The sequence below is a fragment of the Amblyraja radiata genome, chromosome 2 (assembly GCF_010909765.2).
Source record: "Amblyraja radiata isolate CabotCenter1 chromosome 2, sAmbRad1.1.pri, whole genome shotgun sequence".
Lineage (NCBI taxonomy): Eukaryota > Metazoa > Chordata > Chondrichthyes > Rajiformes > Rajidae > Amblyraja > Amblyraja radiata.
In genome coordinates, this window is record NC_045957.1 from 119,320,610 (window position 1) to 119,345,223 (window position 24,614).

Genomic DNA, 24,614 nt, shown 5'->3' on the forward strand with positions numbered 1-24,614 from the left:
AGGATACAGGCGCTAAGGAACAGCAGAGTTAGGCCATTCGGCCCATCAAGTCGACTCCGCCATGCAATCATGGCTGATCTATCTCTCCCTCTCAACCCCATTCTCCTGCCTTCTCCCCATAACCTGCGACACTTGTACTAATCAAGAATCTATCTATCTCTGCCTGAAAAATATCCACTGACTTGGCCTCCGGAGCCTTGTGTGGCAACGAATTCCACATAAGGGCATCAAAGGTTACGGGGAGAGGGCAGAAGAATGGGGTTGAGAAAGAAAGATAGATCAGCCACCATTGAATGGCGGAGCAGACTCGATGGGCCAAATGGTCCAATTCAGCTCGTATGCTTTATGGTCTAGTCAGACTTTTCAGACTATTTCACACCGAGTGGTAATTATCTACGTTGCAGATTAAGGATATTCCAAGAAATGGTTAAGACTCTTCCACCAGTGGGAAAGCCTTGGATCAGAGGGCACAGCCTCAGGATAAAAGAACGTACCTTTAGGAAGGAGTTGAGGCGGTATTTCTTGACAGTGATGAATCTGTGACATCCCCACAATGGTCGTCTGTGGAGGCCAAGTCAATTCTGCTCCTATAACTTACGTAATGAGCTTATAAATAATTTCTATAATTAATAATTGCAATGGTTGAAATTACGTGTAGGTCGATGACACAGTAGGTAATTAGAACATAGATAATAGACAGATAGGCCATGCAGGCACAGGCTCTGGGAGCTGAAGGACCTGCTCCTGCCCTGTGCACCCGTAGTCGGGATCGAACCAGGGTCTACCGCTGCAGCACCCTGTTCTATGTTCTGTGTGAAACATATTAATTGGGAATTTAAATGTAGAGATTTGTGAGCAAAAACTTGTGGCTATGATCTGAACGTACAGCACTTGCAGCGCCGGAGACCCGGGTTCGAACCCGACTACGGGTGCTGTCTGCACGGAGTTTGTACGTTCTCCCCGTGACCCGTGTGGGTTTTCTCCGAGATCTTCAGTTTCCTCCCACACTCCAAAGACGTACAGGTATGTAGGTTAATTGTCTTGGTGTAGTTGTAAAATTGGCCCGAGTGTGTGTTGGATGGTGATAACGTGCGGGGATCGCTGGTCGGTGCGGACTCAGTGTTTCCGCGCTGTATCTCTAGAGCAGAGTTTCTCTCAACTGGGGTTCCCCGGAACACTGGGGTTCCGCGAGAGGTCACCAGGGGTTCCGAGAGAAATAGTGATAAATAGGCTAATCATAAATGCATTTTTGAGTCATTTTTGTGTTTAATTTCATATTCGTAATCTTATTATACACCTACGGCATATTTAGCGACGTCTATTTAGCGACGTCATGTTTAGCAACGCCTATAGGGCACCAGTGTGAAACGGCCTTTAGTGGTCAGTGGACAGGAGCTGTACGTGACGGATTCGTGTATCATCAAGTGACTCACTTGAGTACAGACGCACGCACGGTCTCCATCAGTCCTGTCCGTGCTTCCTGCCGTGCAGGTACAGTCCCTCATTCACCCACGTTATTTAGTCATGTTTACCCATCATTTAGGGATGTTATATGAATTTTAAAAATTTAAATATGTTTATGTTTATTTGTGTTAGTTTATCAAAGGTTTATTTATGTATGTTTTTGTTTATGAAAAGTTTTTGTGTGTTTTCTCTCTCTTTCCCTCTCTCCTCCGATTAGTTCTTCTGTTTGCCTTTATTTGCTTCAGTTTTGAACAAGCAGTTTGATTTAATCTTTTTTTTACATTGTCAATAAACTTGGGAAAAATGTAAGTTATCTTTTGCTTAAGCCAGTTATGAGAAAAATATATTATGTTTGCCTTATGAATTTTATGAAAGAGAAAGAAAGAGATTAATAAAGATATATAATTATTTTTATGTCGGGGTTCCCTGAGACATGACAATTATTTCAAGGGTTCCGCAAGGGTAAAAAGGTTGAGAAAGGCGGCTCTAAAGCATGTATTCACACACCGAGTCCTCGTCGACCAGCCATCCCCGTACACTAGAAACAATTAAGAGCCTGTCCTACTTGGCGATGTTTTTTGGCGACTGCCAGCGTCATAACAGAATCACCAAAAGATTTTGAACATTTCAAAATCCAGCGGCGACAAAAAAAATGTTGCGACACTTGAAAAAACACTGCGCGTCAATACATCGTCACGCCTCGTCACGCCGCATCACGCCGCCTATTTTTCGGTGACCTGACACGTCAGTCAATGATGCCGGCACTCACCAAAAAAAATCGGCAAGTGGGACAGGCCCTTTACACACCAGGGACAATTTTACAGAAGCCAATTAACCTACAGACCTGCATGTCTTTGGCATGTGGGAGGAAGCCGGAGCACACGAGGAAATGACCACGCAGTCACGGGGAGAACGTACAAACTCCACACAGACAGCACCCGTAGTCGGGATCGAGCCTGGGTCTCTGGCGCTGTGAGGCAGCAACTCTACTGCTGCGCCACCGTGCCGACCCAACTTGGACATGTTCTTGTGTGGCTGTATAGTGAGGTCAGGACTGAGCATGTACGTGATGCATGTGTGGCTGAACGCCCTGCTAAAACTTCACTGTCAATGTATACATGGATAAAATGGCCATTTATACAAAGAAGCAACCTCCAGCTGACTAATGTGAAGACTGGATCACCTTAAAATGAATGAAACATGGTAGCGCATGGTGAAGACCCTAACATATTTCTTGCTCACTGCATATTAACAGAAAAATATAGAAAAATAGGTGCAGGAGTAGGCCATTCGGCCCTTCGAGCCTGCACCGCCATTCAATATGATCATGGCTGATCATCCAACTCAGTATCCTGTACCTGCCTTCTCTCCATACCCCCTGATCCCTTTTGCCACAAGGGCCACATCTAACTCCCTCTTAAATATAGCCAATGAACTGGCCTCAACTACTTTCTGTGGCAGAGAATTCCACAGATTCACCACTCTCTGTATGAAAAATGTTTTTCTCATCTCGGTCCTAAAAGACTTTCCCCTCATCCTTAAACTGTGACTCCTTGTCCTGGACTTCCCCAACATCGGGAACAATCTTCCTGCATCTAGCCTGTCCAACCCCTTAAGAATTTTGTAAGTTTCAATAAGATCCCCCCTCAATCTTCTAAATTCTAGCGAGTACAAGCCGAGTCTATCCAGTCTTTCTTCATATGAAAGTCCTGCCATCCCAGGAATCAGTCTGCAAAGAATTATAGATACAATATGTACTTTTAAAGCGGAGATCTTATGAGATGCTGCCTGTAACGCTGTGTTCCCCCAGCACTTTGTTTGATTGCTCTCGTTTCGCGGATGTTGGTTGAAGGAAGAAGATCATACTGAAGTCTCCCTTATCCCCAGCCAGACTGAAGAAGGGTCTCGAGCCGAAACGTCACCCATTCCCTCTCTCCAGAGATGCTGCCTGTCCGGCTGAGTTACTCCAGCGTTTTGTGTCTATCTAAGATTATACTGAATACTGGATAAATATTCAACATTGCCAATGGGTGCTTTTTGTCCACTTAAACTGGAGGTTCAGTTTAACATCTGTCTAACAGGGCGGCACGGTGGCGCAGTGGTAGAGTTGCTGTCTCACAGCGCCAGAGACCCAGCTTCGATCCTGACTACGGGTGCTGTCTGTACGGAGTTTGTACGTTCTCCCTGTGACCGCGTGGGTTTTCTCCGGGTGCTCCGGTTTCCACCCACACTCCAAAGACGTACAGGTTTGCAGATTAATTGGCTTTGGCGTGTAGAATAGTCCTAGTGCACGAGGTTTGCAGGTCAATTCAGACTCGATGGGCCGAAGGGCCTGTTTCTGCGCTGTATCTCTAAACTAAACTAAATCCCGGGTGTCAATAGTTTTGTAGAGAAAATTCATAAATTGTCATAAAATAGTCTATTTCTAATTAGTTTACATTTCTTTTTCCTCCTTTTTCTTCTCCAATACCGTTGGTTAATGAATGAATGTTTTTCCAGTCCAATCAAATGATTTCTGACACCAGTGTAAAAATATCCCCAAATAAGACCATAAGACAAAGGAGGAGTATTAGGCCATTCGGCCCATCGAGTCTGCTCCGCCATTCGATCATGGCTGATCTATCTTTCCATCTCAACCCCATTCTCCTGCCTTCTCCCTTTGATGCCCCTACTAATCAAGAACCTATCTATCTCTGCTCTAAAAATACCCAATGACTTGGCCTCCACAGCCGTCTGTGGCAATGAATTCCACAGATTCACCACCCTCTGACTGAAGAAATTCCTCATCATCTCCATTCTAAAGGTAGGTCCTATTATTCTGAGACTGTCATGCCGTCTGGTCCTAGAATCTCCCATTACTGGAAATATTCTCTGTACATCCACTCTATCCATCCTTTCATTATTCAGTAGGTTTCAATGAGATTCCCCCTCATCTTTCTAAACTACAGCAATAACATTTTGGATCGGGACCCTTCTTTAGACAGATGATCAGTGTGAAGAAGAATCCTGACCCTGAATATTGTCTGCCCACCTTTTCCACAGATGCTACCTGACCCATTGAGTTCCTCCAGCACTTTGAGTTCTTTCTCAAGATTCCAGCATCTGCAGCTTCTTGCGTCTCCATCAGTGATACCAGTTTATTCATATTTTGTGGTTTATGACTACGTTACTTGACTCTGTTGGCTGAATTGGCATAAAGGTTGTAATTACAATGCTACTCATTGATTGTCACTCAGTTTTAAATATCCTACATTTGATATGAGATCCCTGAATAAATGCACCTAATTATCTAATGGGCCTGTCCCACTTGGCGATTTTTTAGTCAGGCAGCTGCCAGCGACTCATAGTCGTAGCAGGTCGCCGAAAAACCGGCGACAACCTACGTCATCCTGGCGACAGCACCTACGTCAGCACCTACGTCAGGAGAAGTCAAGCTACGCTCATTGGCGACCAGAAAGACGCTACGGCTTTTTGTGTGACTGAGGAGACTACGCCCGGCGACCACCAGCGAACATGTGGCGACAAACTAGTCGCCTGTAGTTACCTAAAAAATCGCCTAAGTGGGACAGGCCCATTAGTCTGCTTCTCCAAAGAGATTTAGTTTAGTTTGGAGATATAGCGTGGAAACAGGCCCTTTGGCCCACCGATTCCGCGTCGATCAGCGATCCCCGCACATTAGCGCTACCCTACACGCACGCTAGGGACAACTTTACATTCACACCAAGCCAATTAACCTACAAACCTGCATGTCTTTGGAGTGCGGGAGGAAATCGGAGCACCTGGAGAAAACCCACGCAGGTCACGGGGAGAACGCACAATCTCCGTACAGACAGCACCCGTGGTCAGGATCGACCCCGGGTCTCCGGCGCTGTGAGGCAGCAACTCTACCGCTGCGCCATCGTGACTCCATAAACATCCTAACTGTATACTGGGGTGCAATCACACTAAGCTTCCCCTGAGCAGATCACTGTGCATGAGTTCAAACTATCTCAGGTAAGTGTTTTGGCCCCAATAAAAGACTACAAAAAGTAGTAAACACTGCCCAGTCCATCATCGGCTCTGACCTTCCTTCCATCGAGGGGATTTATCGCAGTCGCTGCCTCAAAAAGGCTGGCAGTATCATCAAAGACCCACACCATCCTGGCCACACACTCATCTCCCTGCTACCTTCAGGTAGAAGGTACAGGAGCCTGAAGACTGCAACAACCAGGTTCAGGAATAGCTACTTCCCCTCAGCCATCAGGCTATTAAACCTGGCTCGGACAAAACTCTGATTATTAGCAACCACTTTCTGTTATTTGCACTACCAGTTTATTTATTCATGTGTGTATATATTTATATCATGGTATATGGACACATTTATCTGTTTTGTAGTAAATGCCTACTATTTTCTGTGTGCTTAAGCAAAGCAAGAATTTCATTGTCCTATACAGGGACACATGACAATAAACTCACTTGAACTTGAACTTGAAAGAAAAAAAAAAGAAAAAAAAAGATCTGTGCAGATCCATGACCCAAGGAGTGGAGAAAGAACATTCGGAAAGGCACTCGTAGTCCCTTCATTTGGAACTTGCAGAAGCCTAAGAATAATGTTGGAAGGAACAACTACCTTGGATGGCTCAGTGGCGCGGCAGGTGGAGCTGCTGCCTCATGGAGCCAGAGACGTGGCTTTGTTCCTGACTTTGAACAGATCCTGTCTGAATGGAGTTTGCACGTTCCCCCTGTGATCGCATGGGTTTTCTCCCAGGGTGCTCCAGTTTCCTCCCACATCCCAAAGATGTGCAGGTTTGTAAGTTCATGAGTTCATATTGGATGAAAGTCCGACTTAAGATAGTTCGAGGGCCTCCAATGAGGTAGGCGGGAGGTCAGGACCACTCTCTAGTTTAATTTAGTATAGTTTAGAGATACAGCGCGGAAACGGGCCCTTCGGCTCACCGAGTCCGCATTAACCAGCGATCCCCGTACATTAACACTATCCTACACACACTAGGGACAATTTACACATACACCAAGCCAATTAACCTACAAACCTGTACATCTTTGGATTGGGGGAGGAAACCGAAGGTCTCGGAGAAAACCCACGCGGTCACGGGGAGAACGTACAAACTCCGTACAGACAGCACCCGTAGTCGGGATCGAACCCAGGTCTCCGCCGCTGCGAGCGCTGTAAGGCAGCTACTCTTTCATTGTACCTTGATGCTGTCTGTACGGAGTTTGAACGTTCTCCCTGTGACACTTGGGCTTTCTCCGGGAGCTCCGGTTTCATCCCACATCCCAAAGACGTACTGATTTATAGGTTAATTGACTTCTGTAACTTGCCCCTAGTAGGATAGAGCTAATGCATGGGTGATCAATGATCGGCATGGACTCGGCAGGCCGCAGGGCCTGTTTCCATGCTGTATCTCTAAACTAAATTAAATATCCTCGATAAAGCAATCATCGGAGCTACATTCAGTGCAATACATAGGTAAAACTTGTTCATTGAACATCGAACGGTGCACCACAGGAACAGGCCCTTCGGCCCACAATATCCTTACCAAACATGATGCCGTTAAAGTAATCATATCTGCCTGCACATTATCCATATCCCTCCATTCCCTGTATATCCATATGTCTACTTAAAAGCCTCTTGAACTCCACCATCATATCTGCCTCCACCACCACCCCTGGCAGCGCGTTCTAGGCCCCCACACACTGTGTATAAAAAAACTTGCCCTGCACATCTCCTTTGCCCCTCTCACCTTAAAGCTGCGCCCTCTAGTCTTGGATGGAGAAGTTTACGGGAAAGATCAGACGGCTTGTATTCACTGGAATTTAGAAGGATGAGAGGATATCTTGTAGAAACATATAAAATTCTTAAGGGATTGGACAGGCTAGATGCGGGAAACATGTTCCCGATGTTGAGGGAGTCCAGAACCAGGGGTCACATTTTAAGAATAAGGGGTAGGTCATTTAGAACTGAGATGAGGAAGAACTTTTTCACCCAGAGAGTTGTGAATCTGTGAAATCTATGGAAATGTGATGTTTTCAAGAGAGAGTTAGATTTAGCTCTTAGGGCTAACGGAATCAAGGGATATGGGGAAAAAGCAAGAACGGGGTACTGATTTTGGATGATCAGCCATGATCATATTGAATGGTGCTGGCTCGAAGGGCCGAATGGCCTACTCCTGCACCTATTTTCTATGTTTCTAGTCACTGAAAATATATTTCTTTGTAACAATTGGATCCAAGATATCTGGTCAGGAACATGGATAGGAAATGTTTAGAGGGACACGGACAAATGGGACTAGAGTAGATGAGGCATCTTGGTCAGCAGGGACAAGATGGCCGACGGGCCTATCTATGTCTAAGTCTCTAAATGTTAAAATTGCTCCATCTATTGTATTTGCACTTATTTCTAGAAAAAATACTCAAAGGTACAATGAAATTATATGATGATGACAAAATAGGCTTTGAAAATTAACTCCACAGAGCCATCAAGTGGCCAGAAAATTGGGGAATTTTAAATTATCAATTTGAATTGTTGAAACCAATTTAAACATTGGCATAAAGGAGTAATTAAAACATTTTAACAGGAAGCCAACTGAATAAACGCAATTCATAGAGTCATACCGCACGGAAACAGTCCCTTCGGCCCTACTGTCCATGATGTCCCACCTAAGCTAGTCCCATTTACCCACAATTGTGGGGGATACATTATGGGCTGTCTGCTACCACAGTTAACTGTCCTGAAAGACAATGGAAGAGTCGGAGATAAACCACAAGCAAAATGATGGAAATGTGTAGAGGGAATTCCTGAGGCACTAGCTACATTGTCGGGGACCGTCGGACTATCTTTGATCGGACTTTACTGGACTTTATCTTGCTTAGTGGGTGATCAGCTATGATAATCACATTGAATGGCGGTGCTGGCTCTAAGGGCCAAATGGCCTACTCCTGCACCTATTGTCTATTAATTTAGTTTAGCTTAGAGATACAGAACGGAGAACAGGCCCTTTGGTCCACCGAGTCCATGCTGACCAGCGAGGAGGACAAAGGGGTTAATTAAGAGGGGGAAAATAGAGCATGAAAGAAAGCTTGCAGGGAATATAAAAACTGACTGTAAAAGTTTCTTTAGGTATGTAAAAAGGAAAAGATTAGTGAAGACGAATGTAGGTCCCTTACAGTCAGAGACAGGTGAATTTATAATGGGAAACAAGGAATAAAACAGTACAGTTAAACGAGTACTTTGGTTCTGTCTTCACTAAGGAAGACAGAAACAATCTCCCAGAAATACTAGGGGACCGAGGATCTAGTGGGAAGGAGGAACTGAAGGGAATCCACATTAGTCAGAAAATGTTGTTAGGTAAACTGTTGGGACTGAAGGCAGATAAATCCCCAGGGCCTGATGGTCTGCATCCCAGAGTACTCAAGGAGGTGGCCCTAGAAATCGTGGATGCATTGGTGATCATTTTCCAATGTTCTCTCGACTCTGGATCAGTTCCCGTGGACTGGAGGGTAGCCAATGTAACTCCACTTTTTAAGAAAGAAGGGAGAAAAAAAACAGGGAATTATGGACCAGTTAGCCTTACATCGGTAGTGGGGAAGATGCGGGAGTGGATTATTAAAGATGTTATAGCAGCACATTTGGAAAGCAGTGACAGGACCGGTCAAAGTCAACATGGATTTAAAATGGGGAAATCATGCTTGACTAATCTATTGGAATTTTTTGAGGATGTAACAAGTAGAATGGATAAGGGAGAGCCAGTGGATGTGGTGTATCTGGACTTTGACAAGGTCCCACACAAGAGATTAGTTAGAATTAGCAAAATTAGAGCACATGGTATTAGGGGTAGGGTATTGACATGGATAGAGAACCGGTTGGCAGGCAGGAAGCAAAGAGTAGGAATTAACGGGTCCTTTTCAGAATGGCTAGTCGGGTGCCGCAAGGCTCGGTGCTAGGACTTCATTTGTTCACAATATATATTAGCAATTTAGAGGAGGGAATTAAATGTAACAGCTCTAAGTTTGCAGATGACACAAAGCTAGTGTGAACTGTGAGGAGAATGCTATGAGGATGCAAGGTGACTTGGATAAGTTGGGTGAGTGGGCAGAAACATGGCAGTTGCAGTATAATGTGGATAAATGTGAGGTTATCCACTTAGGTGGCAAGAACAGGAAGGCAGATTATTATCTGAATGGTGTCAGAATAGTCTGAATAATTAGGAGAAGGGGAGGTGCAACAAGACCTGGGTGTGCTTGTACATCAGTCACTTAAAGTAAGCATGCAGGCACAGCAGGCAGTGAAGAAAGCCAATGGCATGTTGGCCTTGGAGGATTTAAGTTTTGGAGCAAGGAGGTCCAACTGCAGTTGTACAGAGCCCTGGTGAGACCGCACATGGAGTATTGTGTGCAATTTTGGTCTCCTAATTTGAGGAAGGCCATCATTGCTATTGAGGAGAGTGCAGCGTGGGTTCACCGGGTTAATTCCGGGATGGCAGGACTGACATATGATGAAAGAATGGGTCGACTGGGCTTGTACAGTATTCGCTGGAATTTAGAAGGATGAGAGGCGATCTTGTAGAAACTTATACAATTCTTAGAGGATTGGACAGGGTAGATGCAGGAAAAATGTTCCCAATGTTGAGGGAGTCCAGAACCAGGGGTCACAGTTTAAGAATAAGGGGTAGTTGTGGAAGAAGATATTAATATCCTTTCTTACTTAATTTTGATTGGAATTGAACAAGGTAACGAAAGGGTGTTTGGATGTGACAATTGGCATCTCTCATTGACCAGGTGCAGAAGAGGTTTGTGGCAATCAGCAAAGTAAGATTAGATGTATTACCTCTTGTCTCGGAGTGTGTTGAAGGATGGATGGTAAATCTAAACATGAAATAGTAGATGGAGATAAGGAAGCTTGTTTCTCTCAGCTGCGTGTTACAGTAGACCACCCGCGCCCCTACCGCTGGTAGCGTAGATACGTTGCAGTAAATGGGGGGTTTATGATTGGCGTGGAGAGGGGATAGACAATAGACAATAGGTGCAGGAGTAGGCCATTCGGCCCTTCGAGCCAGCACCGCCATTCAATGTGATCATGGCTGATCATCCCCAATCAGTACCCCGTTCCTGCCTTCTCCCCATATCCCCTGACTCCGCTATTTTTAAGAGCCCTATCTAGCTCTCTCTTGAAAGCATCCAGAGAACCTGCCTCCACCGCCCTCTGAGGCAGAGAATTCCACACACTCACCACTCTCTGTGAGAAAAATTGTTTCCTCGTCTCCGTTCTAAATGGCTTACTCCTTATTCTTAAACTGTGGCCCCTGGTTCTGGACTCCCCCAACATCGGGAACATGTTTCCTGCTTCTAGCGTGTCCAAACCCTTAACAATCTTATATGTTTCAATGAGATCACCTCTCATCCTTCTAAACTCCAGAGTGTACAAGCCCAGCTGCTCCATTCTCTCAGCATATGACAGTCCTGCCATCCCGGGAATTAACCTTGTAAACCTACGCTGCACTCCCTCAATAGCAAGAACGTCCTTCCTCAAATTAGGGGACCAAAACTGCACACAATACTCCAGGTGTGGTCTCACTAGGGCTCTGTACAACTGCAGGACCTCTTTCCTCCTATATTCGATTCCTCTTGTTATAAAGACCAACATGTCATTCGCTTTCTTCACTGCCTGCTGTACCTGCATGCTTACTTTCACAGACTGATGAACAAGGACCCCCAGATCCCGTTGTACTTCCCCTTTTCCCAACTTGACGCCATTTAGATAGTAATCTTCCTTCTTGTTTTTGCTACCAAATGGATAACCTCACATTTATCCACATTAAACTGCATCTGCCATGCATCTGCCCACTCCCCCAACCTGTCCAAGTCACCCTGCATTCTCATAGCATCCTCCTCACAGTTCATACTGCCACCCAGCTTTGTGTCATTGTAGGATGGTGGCACCGACCGCCTAATAGGTGAGATAGAATAATGTCAAGATGCCCTTGTATTGTGTTTGACAAGAAAACAAAAGTTGTTTACTGCACAGTATAACTGTCGACTAATTTTGCTGTGAAGTCAGAGAGCTGGTGAGCAAACCTTGGATTACAAGCAACATCAAGAGCCTCCTAAACGAGAAAAAGGAGGCTTTCAAGGTTGGTGATCGGGAAAAAATCAAGAGGGTACAGCACCACTTGAAAAGGAGTATGAAGCAGGCAAAAGGGGACTATAAAAGGAAGCTGGAGAAGAAACTGCAGTACAACAACATCAAAGAGGTGTGGAGAGGAATGAAGACCATCACTGGCTTCAAGGAGAAGAGAAGCCAGCCGTCAGGAGACGTGGACAAGGCCAATGAGTTTAACCTGTTCTATAACAGGTTTGATCTGGTATCCCCTCCCACCTCTACAGGTGCAGCCTCTCCCCCACCATCACCTCCACGAGGCAGCCCCCCCAACACCACAGCTGCAGCACCTCCTATGCCGGCATCTCCTCAACTGTTCTTCACGGAGGACGAGGTGAGAGCTGAGCTGAGGAGGTTGCGCCCTGGTAAAGCAGCTGGCCCTGATGGTGTATGTCCCAGGCTACTAAAAGACTGTGCGGCTCAGCTGGCGGAGCCGTTCCAGACCATTTTCAACCATAGCCTCCAGTCAGGGAGGGTACCAGGTCTGTGGAAAACATCATGTCCCGTGCCAGTTCCCAAAGCAGGGCGGCCGACCGAGATCAACGACTACAGACCGGTGGCCCTTACATCCCATATCATGAAAACAATGGAGCGGCTACTCATTCGTCTCCTGAGACCACAAGTCCAGCACGCACTCGACCCACTACAGTTTGCATACCAGGAGAACATTGGGGTGGATGACGCAGTCCTCTACATGCTGCACCGGATCTACTCCTTTTTGGACAAACCCGGTGGCTATGTGAGGATTATGTTCTTCGACTTCTCAAGTGCGTTCAACACCATCCAACCCCTGATTGTGAATGACAAGCTTAAGAAGATGGGGGTGGATTCCACATTTATCTCCTGGATATACGACTACCTGACGGGTCGACCACAGTTTGTCAAGCTGGGGGACAGTGTCTCTGGCACAGTGATGTGCAATGTTGGAGCCCCACAGGGAACAGTTCTGGCCCCGTTCCTCTTCACCCTGTATACAGCAGACTTTAACTATAAGTCTGACACATGCCACGTACAGAAATATTCAGATGATACAGCGATTGTGGCATGTGTAAGGAACGGGCAGGAGGAGGAATACAGGAACTTGACCAGTGCCTTTTGTGCCTGGAGTGAAGAGAACTGTCTCATCCTGAACACAACTAAGACTAAAGAGATGGTGGTTAACTTTGGCAGGTCCAAGTTCCCCCTTCAGCCGGTCAACGCTGCAGGGGCTGACATTGAGGTGGTGCAGACATATAAATACCTTAGAGTGCACCTTGATAACAAACTGGACTGGTCTGTCAACTCTGACTCCCTCTACAAAAAAGGCCAGAGCAGACTCTTTTTCCTCAGAAGGCTCAAATCCTTCAATGTGTGTAATGATATGCTGCACATGTTTTACAACACTGTGGTTGCAAGTGTTATCTTCTACGCTGTTGTCTGCTGGGGCAACAGCATTAGTGCAAAAAACAACGAGAAGCTGGTCAAACTGGTTAAACGAGCTAGCTCAGTGCTGGAGGGGAGAGTAGACTCTGGGATGGATGTGCTTGAGAGGCGTATGAGGCACAAGGTGCAGGTCATCCTGAAAAACCCCGGGCATCCCCTCCATGTAATTCTGGAGAGTCAAAAGAGCACTCGGAACAACAACTGGCTCCTCTCCCTGCCCTGTAGAACGGAGCGGTTCAGGAGATCCTTCACCCCTGCAGCCATTAGATTTTATAATTCGGACAGCTAGGCTGTAGGGGGATGCATTTTGCAATTTTTAATTTTTAATTGTTAATTATTGGTCTTTTTAAGTATTTATTGCTCTCAGGTAGTGTCCACATTGTATTCTATGTATTTTCTGTCTGCGTTCATTTTGAATCTGTGGGTTTGTTGGTTGGGGGCTTCTGGACATCTGAATTTCCCTGAGGGGATCAATAAAGTATTTATTATTATTATTATTATTATTATTATTATTATTATTAGTTACTGCTGCCATCTCTCCATGATATCATGCAATAAAGTCTCTTGAAGCAAACCTGCAAAGTCTCTGCTTTTCTCTTTCCAGTTATTTCCATCCAAATTACGGATTGTCAAAAATTACGGATTGACTCCGGATTGTCAAAAATTATGGATTGACTCCGGACTGTCAAAGCTGCCACAGCCAGACATAAAAACAGTTTTTATCCACGAGTAGTCAATGCTCTACTCAATAGCCAAATATCTGTAGCCTCCCTTTGATCCGGTATTTTGTTGGTTCACATGCTTGATCAATGGTGTTTTATCATTAATGTTTTATTATTATTCATGTTTAGTGTTTTCTGAGTCATTCGTAACTGCCACTGTATGTCATGTTGTTACTTGTGGGCGGAGCACCAAGGCAAATTCCTTGTATGTGAATACTTGGCCAATAAACTTACTTAAAATTAATTTCTTCCATAGTAGGCCATTTAGGATTGAGATGAGGAAAAAACATTTCACACAGAGAGCTGTGAATCTGTGGAATTCTCTGGCACAGAAGGCAGTGGAGGCCAATTCACTGGATGTTTTCAAGAGAGAGTTAGATTCAGCTCTTCGGGCTAACGGAATCAAAGGATATGGGGAAAAGGCCAGAACGGGGTACTGATTGTGGATGATCAGCCATGATCGTATTGAATGGCGGTGCTGGCTGGAAGGGCCGAATGGCCTACTCCTGCACCTATTTTCTATGTTTCTAATCACCCCACAATACCCTACACACTAAGGACAATTTACAATATTCACCAAAGGTAATTAACCTACAAACCTGTACGTCTTTGGAGTGTGGGAGGAAACCGGAGCATCCGGGGGAAACCCACGCAGTCACGGGGAGGACGTACAAACTCCGTACAGACAGCAGCTGTAGTCAGGATCGAAACAGGGTCTCGGGCGCTGTGAGATTGCAACTCCATCGCTGCGCCACCATGCCGCCCACTAAATGTTATTCCCTTTATCGTGTATCTGTACACTGTGGATGGCTCGATTGTAATCCTGTACAGTCATTCCGCTGACAGGATGGTAAGCAACAAAAAGATTTTCTTGGGCCATGTGACAATAAATGAAACTAAACTAAACGAAATGAAATTATCTGGTGATGGAGTGGAATTAAACCAAAGGTTTGGGTTGAAAACTAACTAACTCCACAGAGCCATCAAGTGGGCAGCAAAGGAGAAATTAAATTAAATTTTTATTTTTTAATAAAGGGCATCTAACATCAAATAGGTTCAATTTTTACAGGAATAAATTAATTTGAATAAAATTAAATTAATTCATTTTACATTTTTACAGGCATTAAATTTGTTTAAAAAAATTTAGTAAATAAATAAATTGATTTGAACCGTCAGAAAAGGCAATAATTGTATTAGGGCGGCACGGTGGTGCAGCAATAGAGTTGCTGCCTCACAGCGCCGGAGACCCGGGTTCAATCCTGACTGCAGCGGCTGTCTGGACGGAGTTTGTACGTTCTCCCTGTGACCACGTGGGTTTTCTCCGGGTGCTCCGGTTTCCTCCCACACTCCAAAGACGTACAGGTTTGGTAATTGGCTTGGTAGATGTAAAGTGTCCCTGGTGTGTGTACGACAGTGTTAGTGTGCAGGGATCGCTGGTTGGGGCAGACTCGGTGGGCCAAAGGGCCTGTTTCCGTGCTGTATCTCTAGAGTCTCAACGTGGCGACTCTTTGTGTACTGCCTAGGTGTGGTCCGCTGTATTGTATTTACTGGGTTTTATGCAAAACAAAGAATTTTACTGTACCTTGGTACACGTGGCAATAATGAATCATTGAATACTATTGACGACGGGCGGAGCCCACACCCGGACTCTGTGTCGAACGGAACCGGGAACAAAAGAGAAGAACGATATGATACAATAGAACTTTATTCATCCCAGGAGGGAAATTGATCTGCCAACAGTCATAAAACACAAAATACATGAAACATGTAATTAAAATGAAGTAAAGGATTGGGGATGTGCAAAGATTGGGGGGGGGGGGGGAGGGGAGTCAGTCTACTCCACGACAGAAGGGGGAGGAGTTGTACAGTTTGATAGCCACAGGGAAGAAGCGTCTCCTGTGGTGTTCTGTGTTGCATCTTGGTGGAACCAGTCTGTTGCTGAAAGTGCTCCTCAGGTTCACCAGTGTGTCATGGAGGGGGTGAGCTGTATTGTCCAGGATGCTCCGCAGGTCCCTCCAAGATCACCTACCACGAATCCAACTCCGCCCCCAGGACAGAGCCAGCCTTCCTGATGAGTTTGTTAATTCTACTGGCATCCGCGTCCACGAACTAAGGAGGACATGGTGGGGAGGGGGGAACAAAGGTAAATATGGCGGGGGGAGGGGAATAAAGGAGGACCTGGCGCGGATGCTGTGTCAGCACCCTTCATGTAGCGACTATTTGCATACCTTGGGTACGCAAGCAAAGAATTTCACGGTGACTCGTCATGTGGCATTGTAGTATTCATTCACGGTGCCAAGCGGCTTGCAGTGAGTAGCCGAGATGGACAGTGGTGGCGCCCGATCCGACTGACGGTTAGCACGAGGTTTGTGCGCAACTTGTCTGATGAAGGGTCTCGACCTGAAACGTCACCTATTCCTTTTCTCCATAGATGCTGCCTGACCCGCTGAATTATTCCAGCATTTTGCGTCTATCTTGGTGGTGGTGTGTAAACCAGCATCTGCAGTTCCTTCCCACAAAATGGCAAACTGTACTTACCGAATAGTGAAAGGCTTGGATAGAGAGGACATTTCCAGTGGTGGGAGTGTCTAGGACCAGAGGGCACTGAATTAAAGGACATTCCTTTAGGAAGGAGATGAGGATGGAATTTCTTTAGAGGGCGGTGAATCTGTGGAATTCATTGCCACATATGGCTGTGGAGGCCAAGTCAATGGGAATTGTTTTAAGGCAGAGATAGATAGATTCATCATTAGTACAGGCACCAGGGGTTATAGAGAGAAGGCAGGAGAATGGGGTTAGGAGGGAGAGATAGATCAGCTATGAGTGAATGGCGGAGTAGCCTAGATGGGCCGAATGGCCTAATTCTGCTGCTGTGAACTATGACCTTATGAGCTGCGGTTCCCACCCGTCACCTGGGGTCGGGCACACGTCACTCGGGGTGACGGTGGGCGGAGTTAGTAATGGATGACGAATACGGTCCCTGGCCACGTCGCTGCGTCACGTCACACCCAGAGGATGGGCGAGACGACGTTGACCGCACTGGCGTCCCGTGACGTCGCATGGAGTCACGTGAGACGTTGGGGGGGGGGCGGCGGGGTCAGGCAGTGGCGCGGCTACGTCGCCTCAACACATCCTTCTTACACATAGTGATGACCAAAGATCTTATAGCGGAGCGGAGCTATAAGATCTTTGGTGATGACGATCCGTCTTCGTCGCTGCCTGACGTCAGACGCAGGGTGCGTGTGCCGCGGTGGTGACGACGTTATACGTCGGCTGCGGGGCAGCGGTGGTGACGACGTCATACGCAGGGTGTATGGGGGTGGGGGAAGGGGAAGCACAGAAGCGTTGACGTCAGACGCAGGTTGCGAGGCTGCGAGAGTGATGACGACGGCCGGCGCCCGGCGATGGAGGCCGCTGTTGCCCCCCGGAGGTCGACGACCAGTTTCAGCCGCTGGGAACTACAGTTCGACGGCTCAGCAGCGAGGAGGCGAGGGCAATGCCTTGCGCTCGGGGGAAGAGCGGGCGCTGTGCTGCGGGCGGGTGATGGCGCCGGGGCCGGCTCTGATGGTGAGGTGGGAGGCGGCGCTGGGCCGCAGGCTTGCCCGGAGAGGTGAGTGAGTACATGCCCGGCCCTACCTCCCCCACCGACCGATAGGCCCGGAGACCCTGGGGCCTGTCCGTTACAGCAGGGTCCCCTCTCTAATGCGCCGACCAGCGGTCTCTCCACAATAACACTATCGTACACACACTAGGGACAATTTACAATTTCACCGAAGCAAATAACCTACAAACCTGTGTAAGAAGGAACTGCTGATAGAAACATAGACATAGAAACATAGAAAATAGGTGCAGGAGTAGGCCATTCGGCCATTCGAGCCTACACCGCCATTCAATATCATCATGGCTGATCATCCAACTCAGTATCCTGTACCTGCCTTCTCTCCATACCCCCTGATACCTTTAGCCACAAGGGCCACATCCAACTCCCTCTTAAATATAGCCAATGAACTGGCCTCAACTACCTTCTGCGGGAGAGTATTCCAGACATTCACCACTCTCTGTGTGAAAAAAGTTTTCCTCATCTCGGTCTTAAAAGATTTCCCCTTTATCCTTAAACTGTGACCCCTTGTTCTGGACTTCCCCAACATCGGGAACAATCTTCCTGCATCTAGCCTGTCCAACCCCTTAAGAATTTTGTACGTTTCTATAAGATCCCCCCTCAATCTTCTAAATTCTAGCGAGTACAAACCGAGTCTATCCAGTCTTTCTTCATATGAAAGTCCTGACATCCCAGGAATCAGTCTGGTGAACCTTCTCTGTACTCCCTCTATGGCAAGAATGTCTTTCCTCAGATTAGGAGACCAAAACTGTACGCAATACTCCAGGTGTGGTCTCACCAAGATCCTGTACAACTGCAGTAGAACCTCCCTGCTCCTATACTCAAATCCTTTTGCTATGAATGCTAACATACCATTCGCCTTCTTCACTGCCTGCTGCACCTGCATGCCTACTTTTAATGACTGGTGTACCATGACACCCAGGTCTCGTTGCATCTCCCCCTTTCCTAATCGGCCACCATTCAGATAATAATCTACTTTCCTGTTTTTGCCACCAAAGTGGATAACCTCACATTTATCCACATTATACTGCATCTGCCATGCATTTGCCCACTCACCCAGCCTACCGAAGTCACCTTGCAGCCTCCTAGCATCCTCCTCACTGCTAACACTGCCCCCCAGCTTCGTGTCATCCGCAAACTTGGAGATGTTGCATTCAATTCCCTCGTCCAAATCATTAATATATATCGTAAATAGCTGGGGTCCCAGAACTGAGCCATGTGGTACCCCACTAGTCACTGCCTGCCATTGTGAAAAGGACCCGTTTACTCCTACTCTTTGCTTCCTGTCTGCCAGCCAGTTCTCTATCCACATCAATACTGAACCCCCAATACCGTGAGCTTTAAGTTTGTATACTAATCTCTTATGTGGGACCTTGTCGAAAGCCTTCTGAAAGTCCACATATAACACATCCACTGGTTCTCCCTTATCCACTCTACTAGTTACATCCTCGAAAAATTCTATAAGATTCGTCAGACATGATTTACCCTTCATAAATCCATGCTGACTTTGTCCAATGATTTCACCACTTTCCAAATGTGCTGCTATCCCATCTTTAATAACCGATTCTAGCAGTTTCCCCACTACCGACGTTAGACTAACTGGCCTGTAATTCCCCATTTTCTCTCTCCCTCCCTTTTTAAAAAGTGGTGTTACATTAGCATGTAACATTAGATGCTGGTTTAAACCGAAGATAGACACAAAAAGCTGGAGTAGCTCAGCGGGACAGGCAGCATCTCTGGAGAGAAGGAATGGGTGACGTTTCGGGTTGAGACCCTTCTTTAGACTAGTTAGGGATAAAGGTAACGAGAGATATAGACGGTGATGTGGAGAGATAAAGAACGACGAATTTTCATATGCAAATAAGTAACGATGATAAAGGAAACAGGCCATTGTCAGCTGTTTGTAGAGTGAAAATGAGAAGCTAGTGCGACTTGGGTGGGTGTTGTGCTCGCGGCAATGGAAAGCGTTCCAGGTAAGCTGACACCGTCGCTGTCCTGCTGGTTAGGCTTCTAGCTTCCAGCTGCACTCTTCGGTGACCCTTACTGCCCTGCTTGTTTTCCTCGCGCTCTTAATAATAATAATAATAATATCTTTTATTGTCATTGCACATCAGTGCAACGAGATTTAGTTGCTTCCTGTTCCGACTTTTCTTTGGTGCCAATTCAAATACAATTTGGCGTCAAATCTTTTTCATGGTGCCATTCCAATTTGTGGCACCAAATACAAACTCTTTTTTAACTTTTTTCTTGGCAGTACTTGTTCTTTTCTTCACAGCTCTTTGATCCTCGTCACCAATTGTTTATTTGTTGCTGGAAACGGACTTTAAATAATACTCAGACACGGCAGCAAACTAACAAGCTACTTTATTGCAGGACGCCACCTAGAGTCTCTCTCCTGCGTATCCGTACCATTGCCAAGACACCAAATATGTTAATCATATTTCATATATAGAAACATAGAAAATAGGTGCAGGAGTAGGCCATTCGGCCCTTCGAGCCTGCACCGCCATTCAATATGATCATGGCTGATCATCCAACTCAGTATCCTGTTCCTGCCTTCTCTCCATACCCCCTGATCCCTTTAGCCACAAGGGCCATATCTAACTCCCTCTTAAATATAGCCAATGAACTGGCCTCAACTACCTTCTGCGGCAGAGAATTCCAGAGATTCACCACTCTCTGTGTGAAAAAGGTTTTCCTCATCTCGGTCTTAAAAGATTTCCCCTTTATCCTTAAACTGTGACCCCTTGTTCTGGACTTCCCCAACATCGGGAACAATCTTCCTGCATCTAGCCTGTCCAACCCCTTAAGAATTTTGTACATTTCTATAAGATCCCCCCTCAATCTTCTAAATTCTAGCGAGTACAAACCGAGTCTATCCAGTCTTTCTTCATATGAAAGTCCTGACATCCCAGGAATCAGTCTGGTGAACCTTCTCTGTACTCCCTCTATGGCAAGAATGTCTTTCCTCAGATTAGGAGACCAAAACTGTACGCAATACTCCAGGTGTGGTCTCACCAAGACCCTGTACAACTGCAGTAGAACCTCCCTGCTCCTATACTCAAATCCTTTTGCTATGAATGCTAACATACCATTCGCCTTCATCACTGCCTGCTGGACCTGTATGCCTACTTTTAATGACTGGTGTACCATGACACTCAGGTCTCGTTGCATCTCCCCCTTTCCTAATCGGCCACCATTCAGATAATAATCTACTTTCCTGTTTTTGCCACCAAAGTGGATAACCTCACATTTATCCACATTATACTGCATCTGCCATGCATTTGCCCACTCACCCAGCCTATCGAAGTCACCTTGCAGCCTCCTAGCATCCTCCTCACAGCTAACACTGCCCCCCAGCTTCGTGTCATCCGCAAACATGGAGATGTTGCATTCAATTCCCTCGTCCAAATCATTAATATATATCGTAAATAGCTGGGGTCCCAGAACTGAGCCTTGTGGTATCCCACTAGTCACTGCCTGCCATTGTGAAAAGGACCCGTTTACTCCTACTCTTTGCTTCCTGTCTGCCAGCCAGTTCTCTATCCACATCAATACTGAACCCCCAATACCGTGTGCTTTAAGTTTGTATACTAATCTCTTATGTGGGACCTTGTTGAAAGCCTTCTGAAAGTCCAGATATAACACATCCACTGGTTCTCCCTTATCCACTCTACTAGTTACATCCTCGAAAAATTCTATAAGATTCGTCAGACATGATTTACCCTTCATAAATCCATGCTGACTTTGTCCAATGATTTCACCACTTTCCAAATGTGCTGCTATCCCATCTTTAATAACTGATTCTAGCAGTTTCCCCACTAACGACGTTAGACTAACTGGTCTGTAATTCCCCGTTTTCTCTCTCCCTCCCTTTTTAAAAAGTGGTGTTACATTAGCTACCCTCCAATCCTCAGGAACTACTCCAGAATCTAAAGAGTTTTGAAAAATTATCACTAATGCATCCACAATTTCTGGGGCTACTTCCTTAAGTACTCTGGGATGCAGCCTATCTGGCCCTGGGGATTTATCGGCCTTTAATCCATTCAATTTACCTAACACCACTTCCCGGCTAACCTGGATTTCACTCAGTTCCTCCATCTCATTTGACCCCCGGACCCCTGCTATTTCCGGCAGATTATTTATGTCTTCCTTAGTGAAGACAGAACCAAAGTAGTTATTCAATTGGTCTGCCATGTCCTTGTTCCCCATGATCAATTCACCCGTTTCTGACTACAAGGGACCTACATTTGTTTTAACTAATCTTTTTCTCTTCACATATCTATAAAGGCTTTTGCAGTCAGTTTTTATGTTCCCTGCCAGTTTTCTTTCATAATCTATTTTCCCTTTCCTAATTAAGCCCTTTATCCTCCTCTGCTGGACTCTGAATTTCTCCCAGTCCTCTGGTAGGCTGCATTTTCTGGCTAATTTGTACGCTTCATCTTTTGTTTTGATACTATCCCCGATTTCCCTTGTTATCCACGGATGCACTACCTTCCCTGATTTATTTTTTTGCCAAACTGGGATGAACAATTGTTGTAGTTCATCCATGCAGTCTTTAAATGCCTTCCATTGCATATCCACCATCAACCCATTAAGAATCAATCGCCAGTCTATCTTGGCCAATTCACGTCTCATACCCTCGAAGTTACCTTTCTTTAAGTTCAGGACCCTTGTTTCTGAATTAACGATGTCACTCTCCATCCTAATGAAGAACTCAACCATATTATGGTCACTCTTGCCCAAGGGGTCGCGCACAACAAGACTGCTAACTAACCCTTCCTCATTACTCAATACCCAGTCTAGAATAGCCTGCTCTCTCGTTGGTTCCTCTACATGTTGGTTTAGAAAACTATCCCGCATACATTCCAAGAAATCCTCTTCCTCAGCACCCTTGCCAATTTGATTCACCCAATCTATATGTAGATTGAAGTCACCCATTATAACAGTTTTACCTTTGTTGCACGCTTTTCTAATTTCCTGTTTGATGCCATCCCCAACTCCACTACTACTGTTAGGTGGCCTGTACACAACTCCCACCAGCGTTTTCTGCCCCTTAGTGTTTCGCAACTCTACCCATATCGATTCCACATCCTCAAAGCTAATGTCCTTCCTTTCTATTGCATTAATCTGCTCTCTAACCAGCAACGCTACCCCACCTCCTTTCCCTTTCTGTCTATCCCTCCTGAATATTGAATATCCCTGGATGTTGAGCTCCCAGCCTTGGTCACCCTGGAGCCATGTCTCCGTGATCCCAACTATATCATAGTCATTAATAGCTATCTGCACATTCAACTCATCCACCTTATTACGAATGCTCCTTGCATTGAGACACAAAGCCTTCAGGCTTGTTTTTACAACACTCTTACCCCTTATACTATTATGCTGAAAAGTGGCCCTTTTTAATTTTTGCCCTGGATTTGCCGTGCTGCCACTTTTACTTTTCACCTTGCTACCTATTGCTTCTACCCTCATTTTACACCCCTCTGTCTCTACGCTCACACATTTAAGAAACCCTTTCCCTTTAACTCCATCCTCCACTATCCCATTCGACACCCCACCCCCCTTATTCAGTTTAAAACCACCCGTGTAGCAGAATGCTGGTCCCACACCTGTTAAGATGCAATCCGTCCCTTTTGTACAGTTCCTCCTTACCCCAAAACAGATCCCAGTGATCTAAGAATCTAAATCCCTGCCCCGTGCACCAGTTCCACAGCCACACGTTCAGGTCCCGTTTCTCCCTGTTCCTGCTCTCGCCAGCACGAGAAACTGGAAGCAAACCGGAGATAATAACCCTGGAGGTCCTGCTTTTCAGCATTTTTCCGAGCTCTCTAAAGTCACGCTGCAGAATATTCATCCCCTTCTTTCCGACGTCGTTTGTGCCGACATGCACTACCACTTCTGGATGTTCACCTTCGCCCTTGAGGATTTTCTGCACTCTGTCCGTGACATCCTGGATCCTGGCACCAGGAAGGCAGCACACCATCCTCGCATCCCGTCTGTTGCCGCAGAAACCCCTGTCCGTACCTCTCACAATGGAGTCTCCCACTACAATGACGTTGCCTGCCTTAGGCCTTTTTGGTTCTGGCTCAACAGCCCTATTCGCATCGCAAGCCAGTCCGCCGCTCAGTGTAAACACGTCTTCTGTCCCGACAGCTTCTAAGTGGGTGAACCTGTTCACAAGAGGTACAACACCCGGGGATGTTGGCATTCCATGCTTCCCTCCCTTTCTCACTGACTCACTTCTCTCCTCCCACTCGGGCTAGAGCCAATCAGTCGTATCTCTTGCTAAACTCCTGCTGCTGTTGCTCCCAAACCTACAGCAGTTCTGAGTAAAGTCTGCCTGTGCTTGGCTTCTACTTTTCAACTGTTTTCACCCTTCTGACTCACTTCTCTCCTCCCACTCGGGCTATAACTCTGGTGCTGTAAGGCAGCAACTCTACTGCTGTGCCACCGTGCCACCTGTAAATGAATGAGTGGGGGAGGGATAGAGAGAGAGAGAAGGAATGCTGGGGTACCTGAAGTGAGAGAAATCAATATCCATACCACTGGGCTATAAGCTGTCCCTAGTGAAATATAAAATGCTGTTTCAATTTGTGTTTAGCCTCACTCTGACAATGGAGGAGGCATAGAACGGAAAGGTCAGTGTAGGAATGGGAAGGAGAATTAAAGTGTCCGGCATCCGGGAGATCAGGTAGATTCAGGTGGGCTGAGCGAAGGTGTTCCGCGAAACGATCGCCCAGTCTGCGTTTGGTCTCGCCGATGTATAAGATTCCACATCTTGAACAACAGATACATGAGATGAGGTTGGAGGAGGTGCAAGTGAACCTCTGCCTGACCTGAAAGGACTGTCAGGGTCCCTGGACAGAGTCGAGGGAGGAGGTATAGCGACAGCTGTCGCATCTTCTGCGGTTGCAGAGGAAGGTACCTGGGAAGGGGGTGGTTTGGGTGGGTAGGGAACCTACAAACCTGTACATCTTTGGAGTGTGGGAGGAAACCAAAGATCTCGGTGAAAACCCACGGGGAGAATGTACAAACTTCGTACAGACAGCACCTATTGTCAGGATCGAACCCGGGTCTCTGGTGCTGTAAGGCAGCAACTCTACTGCTGTGCCACCGTGCCACCTGTAAATGAATGAGTGTGTCTGATATAAAAGAGCTAATCATTATCAAAATGCTACATGTGGAAGCTGCTACGCACAAATGACTGCCTTGTTTCCCGCATTGACCACAT

The 24,614-nt window shown here is 46.2% G+C and overlaps 1 protein-coding gene across 2 annotated transcripts in view; it reads left to right on the forward strand.

The window, feature by feature from the left end:
- The first annotated feature begins 17,125 nt into the window (after window positions 1–17,125).
- Window positions 17,126–24,614, forward strand: part of mcur1 (mitochondrial calcium uniporter regulator 1) — a 31,149-nt gene continuing 23,660 nt past the window's right edge. For both annotated transcript variants that reach the window (XM_033014386.1, XM_033014395.1), the window contains exon 1: window positions 17,126–17,371. In XM_033014386.1, coding sequence (XP_032870277.1) covers window positions 17,143–17,371 — 229 coding nt within the window. In that variant the 5' untranslated portion in view covers window positions 17,126–17,142. The remainder of the gene's footprint in view (window positions 17,372–24,614) is intronic.